The 15054-nt window shown below is 34.8% G+C and overlaps 1 protein-coding gene across 1 annotated transcript; it reads left to right on the top strand.

Moving 5' to 3' along the window:
* Positions 1 to 9919: 9919 nt before the first annotated feature.
* galr1a (galanin receptor 1a) lies at positions 9920 to 12265 on the top strand. Its single transcript, XM_039678534.2, has 3 exons — positions 9920 to 10889; positions 11523 to 11588; positions 11722 to 12265. The coding sequence occupies exons 1-3, from the start codon at positions 10230 to 10232 to the stop codon at positions 12025 to 12027; spliced, it is 1032 nt and encodes a 343-aa protein (XP_039534468.1). The 5' UTR covers positions 9920 to 10229; the 3' UTR covers positions 12028 to 12265.
* The last annotated feature ends 2789 nt before the right edge of the window (positions 12266 to 15054 follow it).

The following is a 15054-nucleotide window of genomic DNA, read 5'->3' as shown; positions in this document are numbered from 1 at the left end:
CGTTTGTAAATCCGTCAAGATTTCAACGAGAACGGAGTATTTTTGTTTGTGCTGATCACTCATCTTACATCAGCTTGCCTGTGACAAGATGGCCGCCGGTGATGATGATAAATACTCCGCCGTGAGATATCTAGCTTTATATGGATATCTATGGTCGTGAATGGTAAAAATATATATAATCTAGAAAATATACAGCATATTATTTACCTTTTGGGTTTTGATAAATCATTTTCTTGTTGTTGCAGATGACTTAAGCAATCTAAAATAGTTTTAGCTAAATAACAGGTCTGGATCTCCATCTTTTTACCACAAAAAACAAAAGCACTTGAACGCAACACACTGGTAAATACCAGTTCACAAGTGGAAAATATCCTATTTTCCATAGCACGTGAATGCACCATTACAGTTTTTTTTCCAATTGCTAACACACTAAAATGACATGCACAGCACAATTCTTTAAACTGACACACAGAGAGCAAAACTTCTTCTTCTTCAAATTTCCAAAAGTCTAAACACATTTTCTGCTTTACACACATTTTGCATTTCAAAATGCCACTTTTTAAATCCACTGAGCACAGTTCTCTGCATAAGACACAACAATCTGACATAAAGTCACATGTTTGCCATTTCAAAACACTACCATTCAAAATGACACTACATGATCTAATTGGCCAATTACATGTGCCATCTGGCCAAACACCTCAATGGTTAATTGTTAACACTTCAATCAGGATGTAAGCACTATAAAAACTATAAAAAAAAAATAATTAAAAAAAAAACAAATTATATTTTATGGAAGTTTCTTTTTCAGTTTACTGTTTTTTGTAAGTATTTTTTTTTCAGTCCCATGTAAATATTTTTGCTGTGCATATACGTTGCACTGACCTGTTTACTGTAGTGAAAAAAATACATTACTGTAAAATGAAGTTTCAACAGCATGTGTGTGTGTCTGCAAATATTTCTGTGCATGTGAACAATCCGATACATATGTTAGTATTATGGCAAAGCATACTAAAGATATGAGTGCTTTTCATTATGCCCAACAGTGTGTAGTTGTTTAGGCAAAAATCTGGTAATATGAATGAAGTGTGTGCCAGTTCATGCAAAAGTTTGATTTTGATAAATGCTATAGTTTCATTTTGCAGGATATATGAGGTATTTTGCAGTTTGGGTGTGTGGTTTTGTGAATTGTGTTAAGTATTTTGATAAAACCAGACCAACACTATCTCACGACCAATTCGTACGAATTCGACGCATGATTAAAAAGTGGCTAATTCGTACTAATTCGTACGACCTCACTCGTACTAATTCGTACGATTAGTCTAAACCCACGTGATGGTTAGGTTTAGGGGCGGGGTAAGGGGTAGGTCATTCGTACGAATTCATACGAATTGGTCAATTCGTAAAATATGTACGATTTAGCAAAATCTTATTAATTCGTACGAGTGAGGTCGTATGAATTGTTACGAATTAGCCACTTTTTAATCATTCGTCGAATTCGTACGACTTGGTCGTGAGATCGGGTTGACCAGACTAGTTTGCAAAATTGTGTGTTAGCAATTTGAAAAAACTGTAATCCCAAAGTAATGTTGTACTTGCAAGCGTTTCTATGTAAGACGTATGGTGACGCACAGTGACGTAACGACGTCGTTCCATGGACGCTCTAGTCAGTGGAAAAACAAACAGGTTCTGAAGGGGTTTGCAAGTTGAATAAACTCCGAACCAACTTTAAACCAGCACCAGTTCCGAACCAGTTCTTTTTTGGTGGAAAAGGGGTAATACTCTTCCTTGTCTCCCTCTCATATTGTTTCCATCCATCCACATCTGTTGTGTAGTTGTGTTGGTAACACTTTACAATAAGGTTCATTAGTTAACATTAATGCATTAACTAACGACGAGCAATGCATTAGTTACAGTGTTTATTAATCTTTGTTAATGTTAGTTAATATAAATACAGCTGTTCATTGTGCGTTCATGTTAGTCACAGCGCATTAACTAATGTTAACTAATACAACCTTTGATTTTAATAATGTATTAGTAAATGTTGGAATTAATATTAACTAAGATTAATAAATGCTGAATAAGTATTGTTCATTCTTAATACATGTTAACTAATGTAGTTAACTAATGTTAACTAATGAACCTTATTGTAAAGTGTTACCGTTGTGTTTAACTTTTGCCTGCTTGTGTTTAGCATATTAAAACAAAAGTGCATCACAGTGCGAAATGTGTATTAGTGAGTGAGGATGTGTTTAGAATTTTGCAAAAAGAATGCATGAGATTTGCACTTGTTTAATGTTTTACATAAAGAGTGATTTATTTGACAAATTGGTTTATGCTATTGAGAATTCGGTTCAGAGAATGGAGTTTAGTGTTTTAGCAATTCAGAAAAACTGTAACGATATGTGTTTTTGGCCCGATAATTAACTACTTGGCTTCTTGTGTGATGTAGGTTGCTGAGTAGGCTGAGTTTAAAAAAAAAGTACTGTAATGCAATTCATTATTTTAATTAGGTGCTCTGTATGAGTGTTCAGCAAAAATATGCATTTTATTACAGTAATCAAGAAGAGATTACAGAAATGAAGGAGAGAGACTAAGGCTCGATGAGTCAGACTGAGACAAAGCATTGAGTTCTTATTTTAGTTAATATTTCTTTTGTTTCTTCTATAATTCTTTTTGTCTTTATCCCCCAAGCCCTCAATGGTGGTAGTCTCTGTCCGTGGTGCTGAAACAAGCAATAGTAAAAAGTGCTTTTTTGAGACTCCTTCTAAGCAACAATTGTCCTCCCTTTTAATAAACATGATTAAAATGGATTCTTAGATGAGTAATGATCTTTGCGAGGAGCTTAACCACGTTATGTTTGATTCATCTGACCCAGAAAAACATGATCAGCTCCAGCACAGTTTTCTCACACCGAGAGAAAAAAAAATGTTTTGGTCTTTGAGAAGAGGCAACCGGTCACCATGGCAACATCAGTACCTCAGGAACTCACAGAGGCAGCACACAAAAGGCTGGAGGACTCCACAACAATCTAAATGGTTAAAGAGCAGCCTAATAATCTTTCAGTGTGATTAGAAAATTGATGAGTGGCTTGAGTAAAGAACATTAAATCATTTTTTTTTTTTCTCTCATGCAAAACAGCCAACGTTGAAGGCACGATGTCATGTCTATGAGATGAACAGATCTCCCGGGAAGGACACTTAAAAACAACCTTTGCATGTCAGTGGCAGATTTGTTTTACAATTCAATTTGTGTTGATTGTATTTTTTACTAAAGATCCTTTAATTTCTCTGGAGATTTCTGTCTTGTGAAACTTGCATTGATTTGTATTGGTTATATAATGTCATAATTGCTCGCCTCATGTGCCATGTGTCTGAAATATACTCAGGTTGTCTCATATTGTCTGGTGATTCACTTAACGTTTTTGATTCAGGTCATATGGGGCCGTATCTCTGTTCATGTTTATCATAAGAATGTTTTTTTTGTTTTTTTCTTTTAAAATTCAATATGTGGTAGCTCTCAAGTTACGTTTTTTTCTCAAATAATTTAATTAGAAATTCAGTTGTCATAGTTTCCTTAGCGCTATCAATACCCAACGAGGAGGCTGGAGATGTGGTTATCTCTTCAGCGATCATACCATCTCTGGTTCCCTGAGGACAGCGCAGTTGTATTTCCTATTTGGATATTGGTAGTTGCACAGTAGCGGTAAAAGAAAGCCATTCATGAGAGGGGAAGCAATTTGTGGGTATATATTCGGTTTCTTGAAAAATGCATTATTTATAGCGGTAAACAGGCCATAAGGTCAGGTCACCAAAGAGCTTGAAAATAAAATACTTTTGATTTCACCTGAATTTGCACTGTAAAAAAAATATTTTCAAGATTTGTTATCACAACATTTTTTCTTTGGTCAAATCAAAGTTCAGATAACTTATTATTTTGAGTTTCTGATGATTAAATCAATCTCCTTCATTGTATTAACTCACTTTTCCAGTTCAATCAACTTAAAAAGATAATTTTAAGTTAAACCAACAATATTATTTTACAGTGTGGGTGCATAACCTATAAGAGATCCAAAACGAGATTTTATAATGTGGTAACATTTGCATTAAGGTTCCATTACCTACTTTAGTTAAAATAAATAAAGAACAAACAATTACAACATTTATTCATCTTAGTTAGTGTTAATTTCAAAATGTACTCATACATTATTAAAATCAAAAGTTGCATTTGCTAACATTAGTTAAGTTTCATTTGAAAAATGAAGAAAAAAACAATGAACGACCATTTTTTATTAATTAATATTAACAAAGATTAATAAATATTGTAACAAATGTATTGCTCATTGTTAGTTAATACATTAACTTGTATTTACGAATGAGACCTATAATGTTAAATAGGCTTGTAGGCCAATTGGGGACATCACTGCATTTAAAATGTCAAATAAATTATTATTTTATTTTAATAAAACAATTAAGTAAATTAAGATCAATACAACATTTATTCAAACAAAAACAAAGCCAAAAAAACTAAAAACAGAAAAACACTCTTGAGCTTTTAAATGCGAGTTGCCTTGGGAAGCATTTTAACCATGCTTCAATAGGCTATCTGACGCTTTAGGCACCCTTTAGCGTCAGTTAGATGACACCCTAGGATCACGTGTAACCCTACCCCAGACCTAAACCTACCCGCGTCATCTAACTGACGCTTTTCCTTTAGCGTCAGTTAAATGACGCCGTAGGATTGCAGTTTTCTGTTAAAATTAATGCGCTGTCGATTTATTTTACAACAGATGCGACAGCGGAATCTATACATCTCAATTCTCCAGCTGCAGTCATCTCTGAGGCAAACCAGTTAAGCGCTCTGTTGATGACGTCCTTGCAGATCATCCGTCCATAATCGTCTAAAGCCCGCCCTGGCAATCTGATTGGCCCGTTCATTTTTTGACTGATCATAATTTCTCCTCAATGGATCGAGTCCATACCGATCTTCCCGACCGAAAAATTTTGTGGGCGGGGGTTCGGGCATGGCATCCAGGCCATATGAAACTTGGCTATAGAAATAATAAATCCTTTTAAATGAAAAAAGAAGATGATGGTCTATCAGAGATGAAAGAAAACAGCATTCTTACATTATGAATGCTATCATTACAGTTGCAGTTCAGGCTCAGTGGTTAGAAAAAATCCACAGGGATCTCTTCATACAAAACACTCAATTGTGTAGGCTATTTGGTGATTTTGTTTTAACTGCTAGGGGACTAAATAGCTCAAAACTGTCTTTATGAGTTGAACAACACTACCCTCATCAAGATTTCAGGTTTAGTCATTTTATTTGGAAACATTATTACTGCTAACTGTTGGTATTATTTAATATTTCATTATTATAGGTTTGCATATCAGTGATTCTTGGGAATTTGGATAAAACAGGTTTTAATTTTGAAAATAAAAAGTTAGTTAAATTACAAAATCTGAAGGTATATCATTATAAAGCAAGGTCTTGGCTGTTCAGCAATGCACCGGTGCAACCTCCTCATTTTGTATTTTTTTCATAAAATAGGCGTTTCTCCAGTTATCACTTTGTTTTTGTCAACACCGTCAGACAAAATAAATAGCAAATTATTTTTTATTTGTTTGGTCTAATATGTATTCAGAGTTTTTAAATCATTATCTGGCATTCTTGGTACACATATATGCTGTTAAATGTTGAATATTCACTTTTGTTCATTTTTTATACTGTTTTGCGTGTACTCCTTTAAAAGATATAACATCATACAACATTTACTTTAAGCCTAAATAGAAAAATTAATGTTGTTTTATTTAACAAACATATTTTTGTATTAAAAGAGACTATTACTTTAATAACTCAACAGCACTGAAGAATCATATTTCAAGTATATTCATTTAAAACCAATAAAACTCCCTCTGACGGTGGTGACTTTAGAACTGACGGTGGTGACATTAATCTGACGGTGGTGACTGTGGCCTCTTTACAACATACAATTCCACAATGTATACCACTCAAGTCAATCAATTCTTGCTTAACAACTTCATTTAACTCTTTGGTCCAAAAAATAACAATCTTGAGCACTGTGATAAACATTTTTTTCCTTTTATGAGGTATTCCTCATTTAACTCTGCCTCACTGTGTATTTTCTCTCTCAGCTTTTTTTGGTATTCCCTGTTTCTTCTCCTTCTCTCCTCTACAGATAGCTGCTGCCTAGCCATAACTTTCGAAAATACATAAAGTCAAAGTTGAGTGTAATGACTATGAAATTGGGGGTAATTACAGCGAATGTTAGATTTGTTTAAATGATGTCATGCCATTTTCATTTGGCTTTAGTCATTGGAGATGCATAGCCTGGAATGGATAGTGCATACTATGTGCTGTGTAGGTAGGCTCTGCACTATGTGCATCCATAGTTCTGGTTAGTTCTGGCAGGTCACGTTATTCAAGCTCGCATCAGCCGACTATTAGCTGATCCACCTCCCCCTATAGGAATATGACGCCTATCACTGTACACATATATAAGCTCCTTCAGTATTATCAGCAGCTATCACGTTTCTCAGGAGCTCATTACCCTCCTCCCTCCCCAGCTCCACTCGTCAGTCAGGACTTGACATTCTGATTCCCCAAGAATCTGAATAAATTCTCGAATTATATTGTACTTTAAATTTTGAAATAATCTGCAAAACATTCATGTTGGTTCTGTTCTGTTTACCCCAAGGGGGTTATTGCTGCTCCTATCCATGCTAGGCTTTAACAAATTTTTAGTGTGGGCAAAAATCTAAATGAACGTTATGAAACACAATTTAATCGCATCAAACGTGTTCAGATTAGAACTGCTGTATTCCTGCAGCTGAACCACAGCCGTGAGGATATTAGGAAACATCCTCACTCTCACTCGCGCTAACAGTAGCATGCAGTGTAAGCCTGAATGGAAGAAATATAGGGGGAATTAAATAAATAAAAATATTAAAGAGGTGAATGGAATATTACAGGATAATATATTGGTATTTATTGTGATCAACAATTATATTCTAGCCTCTGTTATAGACCATTTGGGGGGTTTTGTCACCACCGTCACACGGTATGTCACCACCGTCAGATAGAAAACCTGACGGTGGTGACGTCTGACGGTGGTGACAAAACCTACTCTTTCACATGATATGCATGAGTTGTTCACATTATAGCCATCTTGTTTCCCCTCTGTTGCTAGCTACTTCAGACCTCTTCTTAAAAAGTATACACTTATGTCATAATCTAATCTAATATTTTCTATACAAAAGAGACGGTGTTGACATGTTATGGTTGTGACAGTAGCAGTGCCCAAATATATGAACAAGTTTAAGAGAAAATAGCAAAATTACGGGAGCTTGAGTGATCTTGAAGCATGCTGTAAAGCTGAAGGTTTGAAAATGGGGTATGGAGGAATGTAGTTGACCTTGTAGTTGCCTGATTTTATTACTTTTTATAAATATCTGACGGTGGTGACGAATATGTGGGACACATTTTGAACAACCACAAAATAATAGTAAATATTGTTCAAAACTCACTGTTTGTAGTTTTTAATACATATTGCAATGTACTCTTTTGTGTGGTAAATATATTATTCAATTCAATTATTCCTTTTTGTTTTTTTAATAAAGTTGAAATGATTATCTCCTATCCGAGGACAGCTGATTTTGTAGGCAATGGGCCAGCATATAATCATTAAAATAATAAAAATGAAAAATAAACCTATAAAAGAACCTTACATATGTGCAAAGGACCCCCTGATTATAAACTTGATTCTTTTCATTCATGAAAATGTTATTAATTTCCAACAGAATTAGCACTTTTTTTAGTGGGACATGTTTTTGCCAAAGTTTCAAGAATCAGTGATATAATGTTCCATGTTTGTATTTCCACTGAGGCCTGTTGCATGAAGCTGTAGTTGAACAAACTCTGAGTTTCAGGGTTGGTTTAGAGATGATAAATCCATATAATGGTTTAGATCAGGTTCAACAGGCTCAAAAATGTATAAAAATGTTTTCTGTCAACTCAGGTTTAATTCAGGAAAGCCCCTGCATCTGAAATTGTGACAAGTGCAGCAAACACTTGATTCACTTCTCAAAGAAAACGCTTTCATAGATTGAATAGGCAAGCATGTGCATGACGTCATCGTTTTCACCGATTTTCCAAATGGGTTTGTCTAAGGAGCGCACATCTAAGGAGCAATCAGAATCACTTAATAAGTCCATGCAGGGGAAGCAGGAGAAACAGTCAAATACTGTAGCCTACATCCACTTGACATTGACGTAACACATAGACGAGGTCGGACAAAGAGCTAGACACGGGGAGTATAGCCTACTAGAACAAATGAGGGAGCTTGATAATTCATCAACAAAAGAATGAAATAAGAGAACGAAAGAGACATGAAAAAAATGTCAGACAGGAACACAAAGAATGATCCTTACACTTACGCTTGCATACGTATATTATTGTAAATTACTATAAAAATCGTATGACTCTATTATACATAATTACAATTACTGTAATATGATGTACATATAATAATTGACAGTAAAAGAATCAAAATTTCTTTCACTCTAAACTGCTTTAATCTGGAGTGAGAGATACAGGGGGAGTGGCTTTATTGCATCAGATATATGTCACCTTGCTCAAAGCTGATTGGTCCAGTTTTGGTCTGCAATCTCTAACCCAGAATTTTTTTTTTTTCCTTGAAAAGTTTTTACTTCAATAAACTTATAATGTACGTTTTGTGGTTAATAAAAAGTAATTTAAATGTTAGGTACATTTACATTTATATGTATTTAAACAGTATGTTAAAACAAAACATACTTTTATGTACTTTAATGTAAAACATACTCTTTCCACACCATTGACGGATGTTCAAATGTATTTTCCAGCTTTCCGTGTTGAAACTTAAACTTACCAACATTCAAGTGATGATAAAAAGAATGCATAAAGCTAGAATAAAACTTTTTTTTAAGCAGAGGGTCTGTTATTTTTTATATATATACATATTGCATGTGTAACTCCGAGCAGGATTCGAACTGTGATCTTCAGCGTGGGTGGCGGCCGCTCCAACAAGGAGGCTAAAGGCCGCAGCCTTAAGCATCAGTTGCTAGCTCGCCTCTTGTGATCAGGGGAGTGAGGTTTACAACAAGAAAATATTCTGTGGGCCATGAAACTTTTATGAGAATGATCAAAAATGCTGGCGCTGGCTGACAACTTTAAAATAAATTCTGGCTTAAAGGCTTAATTCACTCAAAAATGAATTGAATAAATGTATAAATTACTCACCGTCATGTCGTTCACAAACCCGCAAGCCTATCATTCATCTTCTTGGATGATCAGAAAAGCTGTAAAACAGTGAAAAATCAACCTCATTAATTATTCAAGGCCCAGTGCATGATGGAAACACCAGTATCAGAGACGTTGAGTAATTTTACTTAATTTTATTATGTTGATATTTACGCTTTCATTTCTACACTTGAATTGAGTAGCTACTCATATAGATTTTACTATTTTTTTATTCTTGCCTGAACTAACTTTTTCATGAAGATATATATATATATATATATATATATATATATATATATATATATATATATATTTATTTATTTTTATTTTATTTTTTGTGTGTGTGTGTGTTTGTAGTATTTCCCACAAAATCGTTTTTATCCTTGAAGGCTACCTGTAAATGAATCGGTGTTGAAGGGGGTCTAATTGGTAATGGACCAGGGGGGAAAAAAGATGGGGTGATGGACTAGAATCATAGATCCTGCGCTTTTCCCATGTTCATGAGGAGGATGGGTGAGTAAGGCTGAGAAATTGGTACCTCAGTGACGTCCACGCAGGCAATATTTCATCTCGGCAGCAAACAGCACTTCTACCAAACGCAAGCTCAAACACAAGAGCTCCTGCCGGAGAAAATATGAACCTGTAAACGCCTTCAGTGTGATTGGATGATCAGAAAAAATAATTTCTGATAATTAGCCTGTTATTTTTTTGTTTGTTATGAAAATGTGAAGAAAATACAAAAAAAAAAAAAAAAATTGAATGAGCAACTTCTACTCCAACCTCGACGCTGACTGTTGGACACCAGTAAACTTTAAAGGGTTTTTCAACCAAACGCTCTCTTCTGAAGAATCGATTAACCGAGAACAAATTAATTGCAGAAGAGTTTGTTTTCACGACGAACCTTCAAAAGTAAGCTGATTTTGAAGATGAATATCCAAAACGGCAGTGATATAGACAGACCCGAAGGAAACATTGACTTAGAGGCGCCTGAAAAAACCTTATTTGGAATCGGCACCGACAACTTCGTCACGCTACTGATATTTGGACTCATCTTTACTCTAGGGGTCCTGGGAAACTCTCTGGTTATCACTGTCCTGGCTCAACGCAAACCTGGACAGCAACGAAGCACCACCAACATCTTCATCCTCAACCTCAGTGTGGCAGACCTGTCCTATCTGCTCTTCTGCATCCCCTTTCAGTCAACCGTTTACATGCTGCCCACATGGATCCTGGGTGCCTTCATTTGCAAGTTCATCCACTACTTTTTCACAGTGTCCATGTTGGTGAGCATTTTCACCTTATCAGCCATGTCGGTGGACAGGTATATCGCCATAGTGCACTGCAGAAAATCCTCATCCATTCGAGTTGAGAGGCATGCATTAATCGGGGTGTTGATCATATGGGCGCTCTCTTTCGCCATGGCCACTCCGGTTGCGTACTATCAGAGTATCGTGGAAAGTGATGACAACAGCACGTTTTGCTGGGAAGTGTGGCCAGATCACAGCAAGAGGAAAATCTACGTCGTGTGCACTTTTGTCTTTGGATATGTGCTGCCGTTGATTCTGATATCTTTCTGTTATGCCAAGGTTAGTTGCTCCTCTTTTATTTTGGCTTGATTATGAATGTTTGCATGCAATGTGCTTTGATTATAGTCCTTTTTAAAGGAAAATGAAAAGTGAATTTGTTTTAGAGTAGCCTATATCATTGAAAATAAGGTGCCCAAAATGATTAAAAAGCAGGAATATGCTTAATATATATATATATATATATATATATAGTTTCCTTCAAAAAAGTTTTTTGTTCCATTGAGTCCTGAACAAAACATAAGGAAAAAAATTGGTCTGGGTTTAAATTATATTATATATTGTATGCGTTTGTCACATTACAACAAATTGGCATCCTGCAATTTGGTCTGCACTTTGATTTGGATAAAAAAATTTTTTAAATTTTATTAAAACTTCTAACTAATTTTCTAACATTTAATGTTCTATTCTTTTACCAGCTAGATCTTTTTTTATACTTTAAGCCACACAAAATATATCAAAAATAAATATTAAGAAATAGTAAACATTATAGAAAATGTGTAGCCTATTCAATTCACTCGTATATATATATATATTTTTGTATATTTAAATAACTCAGACAAAAAGTGTGTCAAATTATTGACCCTTCATTCACATATTTTAATTTCAAATTATCATGTGCCAATGTGTCTTTAGGTCCTGAATCATTTGCATAAAAAGTTAAGAAATGTCTCCAAAAAGTCAGAGGCATCAAAAAAGAAGGTAAGAAATATTAAGAGTGCTGGCTTCAAATATGACAATATAATATCATCTCGTGGTTCTTAATTGTTGAATTATTAATTGTTGATTATTTTGTAAAAACCCAGCAGAAATGTCTCTCCACCTTTCTTGACAGACTGCTCAGACAGTTCTGGTGGTTGTGGTGGTCTTCTGCCTGTCCTGGTTGCCTCATCACGTGGTGCACCTGTGGGTCGAGTTAGGCTCCTTCCCCCTGAACCAGGCATCCTTCGTTCTCCGCGTGGCGGCTCATTGTCTGGCCTACAGCAACTCGTCTGTTAATCCTGTTATTTATGCGTTCCTCTCGGAGAACTTCAGGCAGGCGTACAAGCAGGTTTGCCGTTGTCAGGTGGCTTCTGAGTGCCCTACAAATGAGGCCAGAGAGATGAAGGCAGCACCATCCACCAACTGCACCACTGTGTAATTCCTTCAGCTGTTAAGTTTGTCGTCATTTATGATAGCTTAAAAATGACTTAAAGTTGAGTTTTTAAGCTTGGGGGAAGGCAAAAAATTGTCCAAAGTATTTATCATGCTTGGTGGTTTTGGATGGTCGGAAGGGATTTTTACATGTTACTCGACGATGCATTTCTTCGGAGAGCAGTAGAGACATTGCTTAGCACCTGCTTTGAAGCCATAGTGATGTAAGGTCTGTAAATATGTGCAATCAAAAAAGCAAAGAAAAAAAGGTGAGGGTTAAGGGGGGTGAGGATGTGCTTTTCCTTTTCCCTCAGGCAAAATAGTGAATGAAAATGAAATGTAATCAAGTGTTACATTGAACCATGTTATAGTTGACTTTCAATTCTATCAAATGCTTGTTTAGTAGCGTTTTACTAAATGTACCATAAAATACTATAAAATATCCTAAAATATATTATAAACAAAACATGTAATGCATGATTAATGCCTTCTAATTCATCTCATTTTGCATTGTATGCTCTCACCTTTATAGTATGATGCATTAAATCACATAACAAACAACCAATTTCAGATGTAACAAGGAATCTGCTAATATTACAATGCACTTTAATTTTGGTTACAATTAAAAGATGTAATGCGTTTTAACGCACATTATGATATATTTATAAACCATTACACAAAAACTTTAAGTAGGCCAACGTGCTTTTTTTTTAATAAACATTCTATATACATCATGTAAGAAAATCCTTTAACAATTTGACCTATGAATCAACATGCATGTAGCCTACATTTATATTATGTTTCTCATATGATATATATATATATATATATATATATATACACGCACACTACTGGTCAAAAGTTTTAGATCAGTAAGATTTTTTATGTTTTAAAATGTCTCATCTGCTCACCAAGGCTGCTTTATTTGATGAAAAAAAAATGACAAACAGTAATATTGTAAAACATTTGCGTAAAATGACTGTTTTCTATTTTAATGTATTTTAAAATGTAATTTGAAAGCTGAATTTTCAACATCATTACTGTTGCTGATTACACATCAGTTTTCAGTGTCACATCTAGAAATCATTCTAATATGCTGATTTTATGCTCAAAAAACATAAATTATTATTTTCAATGTTGAAAACAGTCGTGTACCATTTCCCCCCAAATTCTATGATGAATAGAAAGTTCAAAAGAACAGCATTTATTTAAAATATAATCTTTTCTAACATTATAAATGTCTTTACTGTAACTTTTGATCAATTTAACTCATCCTTGATTAATAAAAGTATTTTCTAATTTCTTTCCCCCCAAAATAAAAAAAAAATAAATTCTTACTGCCCCCAAACTTTTGAATGGTAGTGATTAATGTCACAAAAGCTTTCCATTTCAGATCAATTCTGTTCTTTTGAAATTTCTATTCATCAAAGGGTCCTGAAATAAAAATGTAAAAAACTGTTTTCAATATGGATAATAATCAGAAATGTTTCTTGAGCATCATATCATAATAATTTCTGTAGGATCATGTGACACTAAAGACTTGAGTAATGATGCTGTAATTTCAGCTTTGATCACAGGAATAAATTACACTTCACTATATATTCACACAGAAAACCGCTGTTTAAATTGTAATAATATTTTACAATATTATTGTTTTTTGTATTTTTTTGTGTGTGTGTGTATTTTTTATCAAATAATTGCTGCCTTGATGAGCAGAAGAGACTTCTTTTAAAAACATAAAAAATCTTACCAATCTAAAACTTTTGACCGGTTGTGTATATATATACATTTATATATATATATATATATATATATATATATATATATATATATACAATGCTTGTATCATATAACTATTATATCAAATACAATATTAAATATGACTAATCAGTGTTGTCAAAACTGTGTCAATCACCTGTTGGCCAGTTTTTATAAACCTTTGTATCAGTTCTAACAAGGCTGTGATAGCATGAATGTGAACAAACGTGAACAACGCTGGAGATAAAATATATTTATAGCCTATAAATATTACTGCAACCTGAAAATGCTGGTCTTGAAAATGTGTCAATGCTTGTTAAATTGCATATTTATTGCATATTCTTTTGCATATGCAATAAATGTGTATATATATATATATATATATATATATATATATATATATATATACACACATAATATAATTTCTGAAATCTAAAAATTATTGGTCTTGAAAATGTCTCATAGCCTATTGTATGTATGGTTTTATACAGTGCATTACATGACGAAGATGAAGGAAGATCCAACATGAGTTTAATCTCTTGGCAATTCAAAGTATTTCAGGCTGTTCTCATCCCAAGGCGTCATCTAACTGACGCTTTTGACCATGCGTCAATATCCGACGCAAATGGCACCTTTTAGCGTCAATATGAGACGCGCCTCCTAGTGGTCTAACCCTACCCCAGACCTAAACCTACCCGCATCATCTAACTGACGCTAAAGGTTGCAATGTGCGTCGGATTTAGACATGTGGACAAAATAGTCAGTTAGATGACGCCCTAGGATGAGTGTCATCTAATGGTGCTTTTCCACTACACAGTACCAGCTCGACCTGACTCGACTCGGCTCAGCTCGCCTTTGTTTGGTTTTCCACTGTGTAAATGTTGCACCTGTACCTGCTTTCGGGTACTTTTTTTTTGTGAACAATGCCGACTCCTGATTGGTCAGAGAGAATCGTCACCATTCACTGCGTCATCATTACACGCACCAGATGGAGTATCCAGAGTAACCTCGCTTTTTTTAAATAGTTTGGCCAGAGATAGTTACTAAAATAACTATTGTTATGGCAACTCGGAAGAATACGCCGTGGTCAAACGAGGAGGTTGCAGACTTTCCTTTGTTTGGTTGCCAAAGACCAATCAACCAATCAGACCAATCAGCGAGAGCTTGATAGGGCATAGACGTCGCTATGACGACTGGATATATTTGTGGCGGTACTGTCTGCAATGGAAAACGGAACAAAAAGCGAGCCGAGTGGAGCCGAGCCGAGTCGAGCTGA

Source organism: Pimephales promelas, chromosome 18 (genome assembly GCF_988280905.1).
Source record: "Pimephales promelas chromosome 18, fPimPro1.hap1.1, whole genome shotgun sequence".
Lineage (NCBI taxonomy): Eukaryota > Metazoa > Chordata > Actinopteri > Cypriniformes > Leuciscidae > Pimephales > Pimephales promelas.
Note: the sequence above shows the minus strand (reverse complement) of the source record. Positions and strands in the feature narration are given on the sequence as shown.

Coding starts and splice junctions, on each gene's coding strand:
- galr1a (XM_039678534.2), top strand. CDS start 10,230: ATGAATATCCAAAACGGCAGTGATATAGACAGACCCGAAGGAAACATT. Junction 10,890..11,522: donor TATCTTTCTGTTATGCCAAG/GTTAGTTGCTCC, acceptor ATGTGTCTTTAG/GTCCTGAATCATTTGCATAA. Junction 11,589..11,721: donor CAGAGGCATCAAAAAAGAAG/GTAAGAAATATT, acceptor CTTTCTTGACAG/ACTGCTCAGACAGTTCTGGT.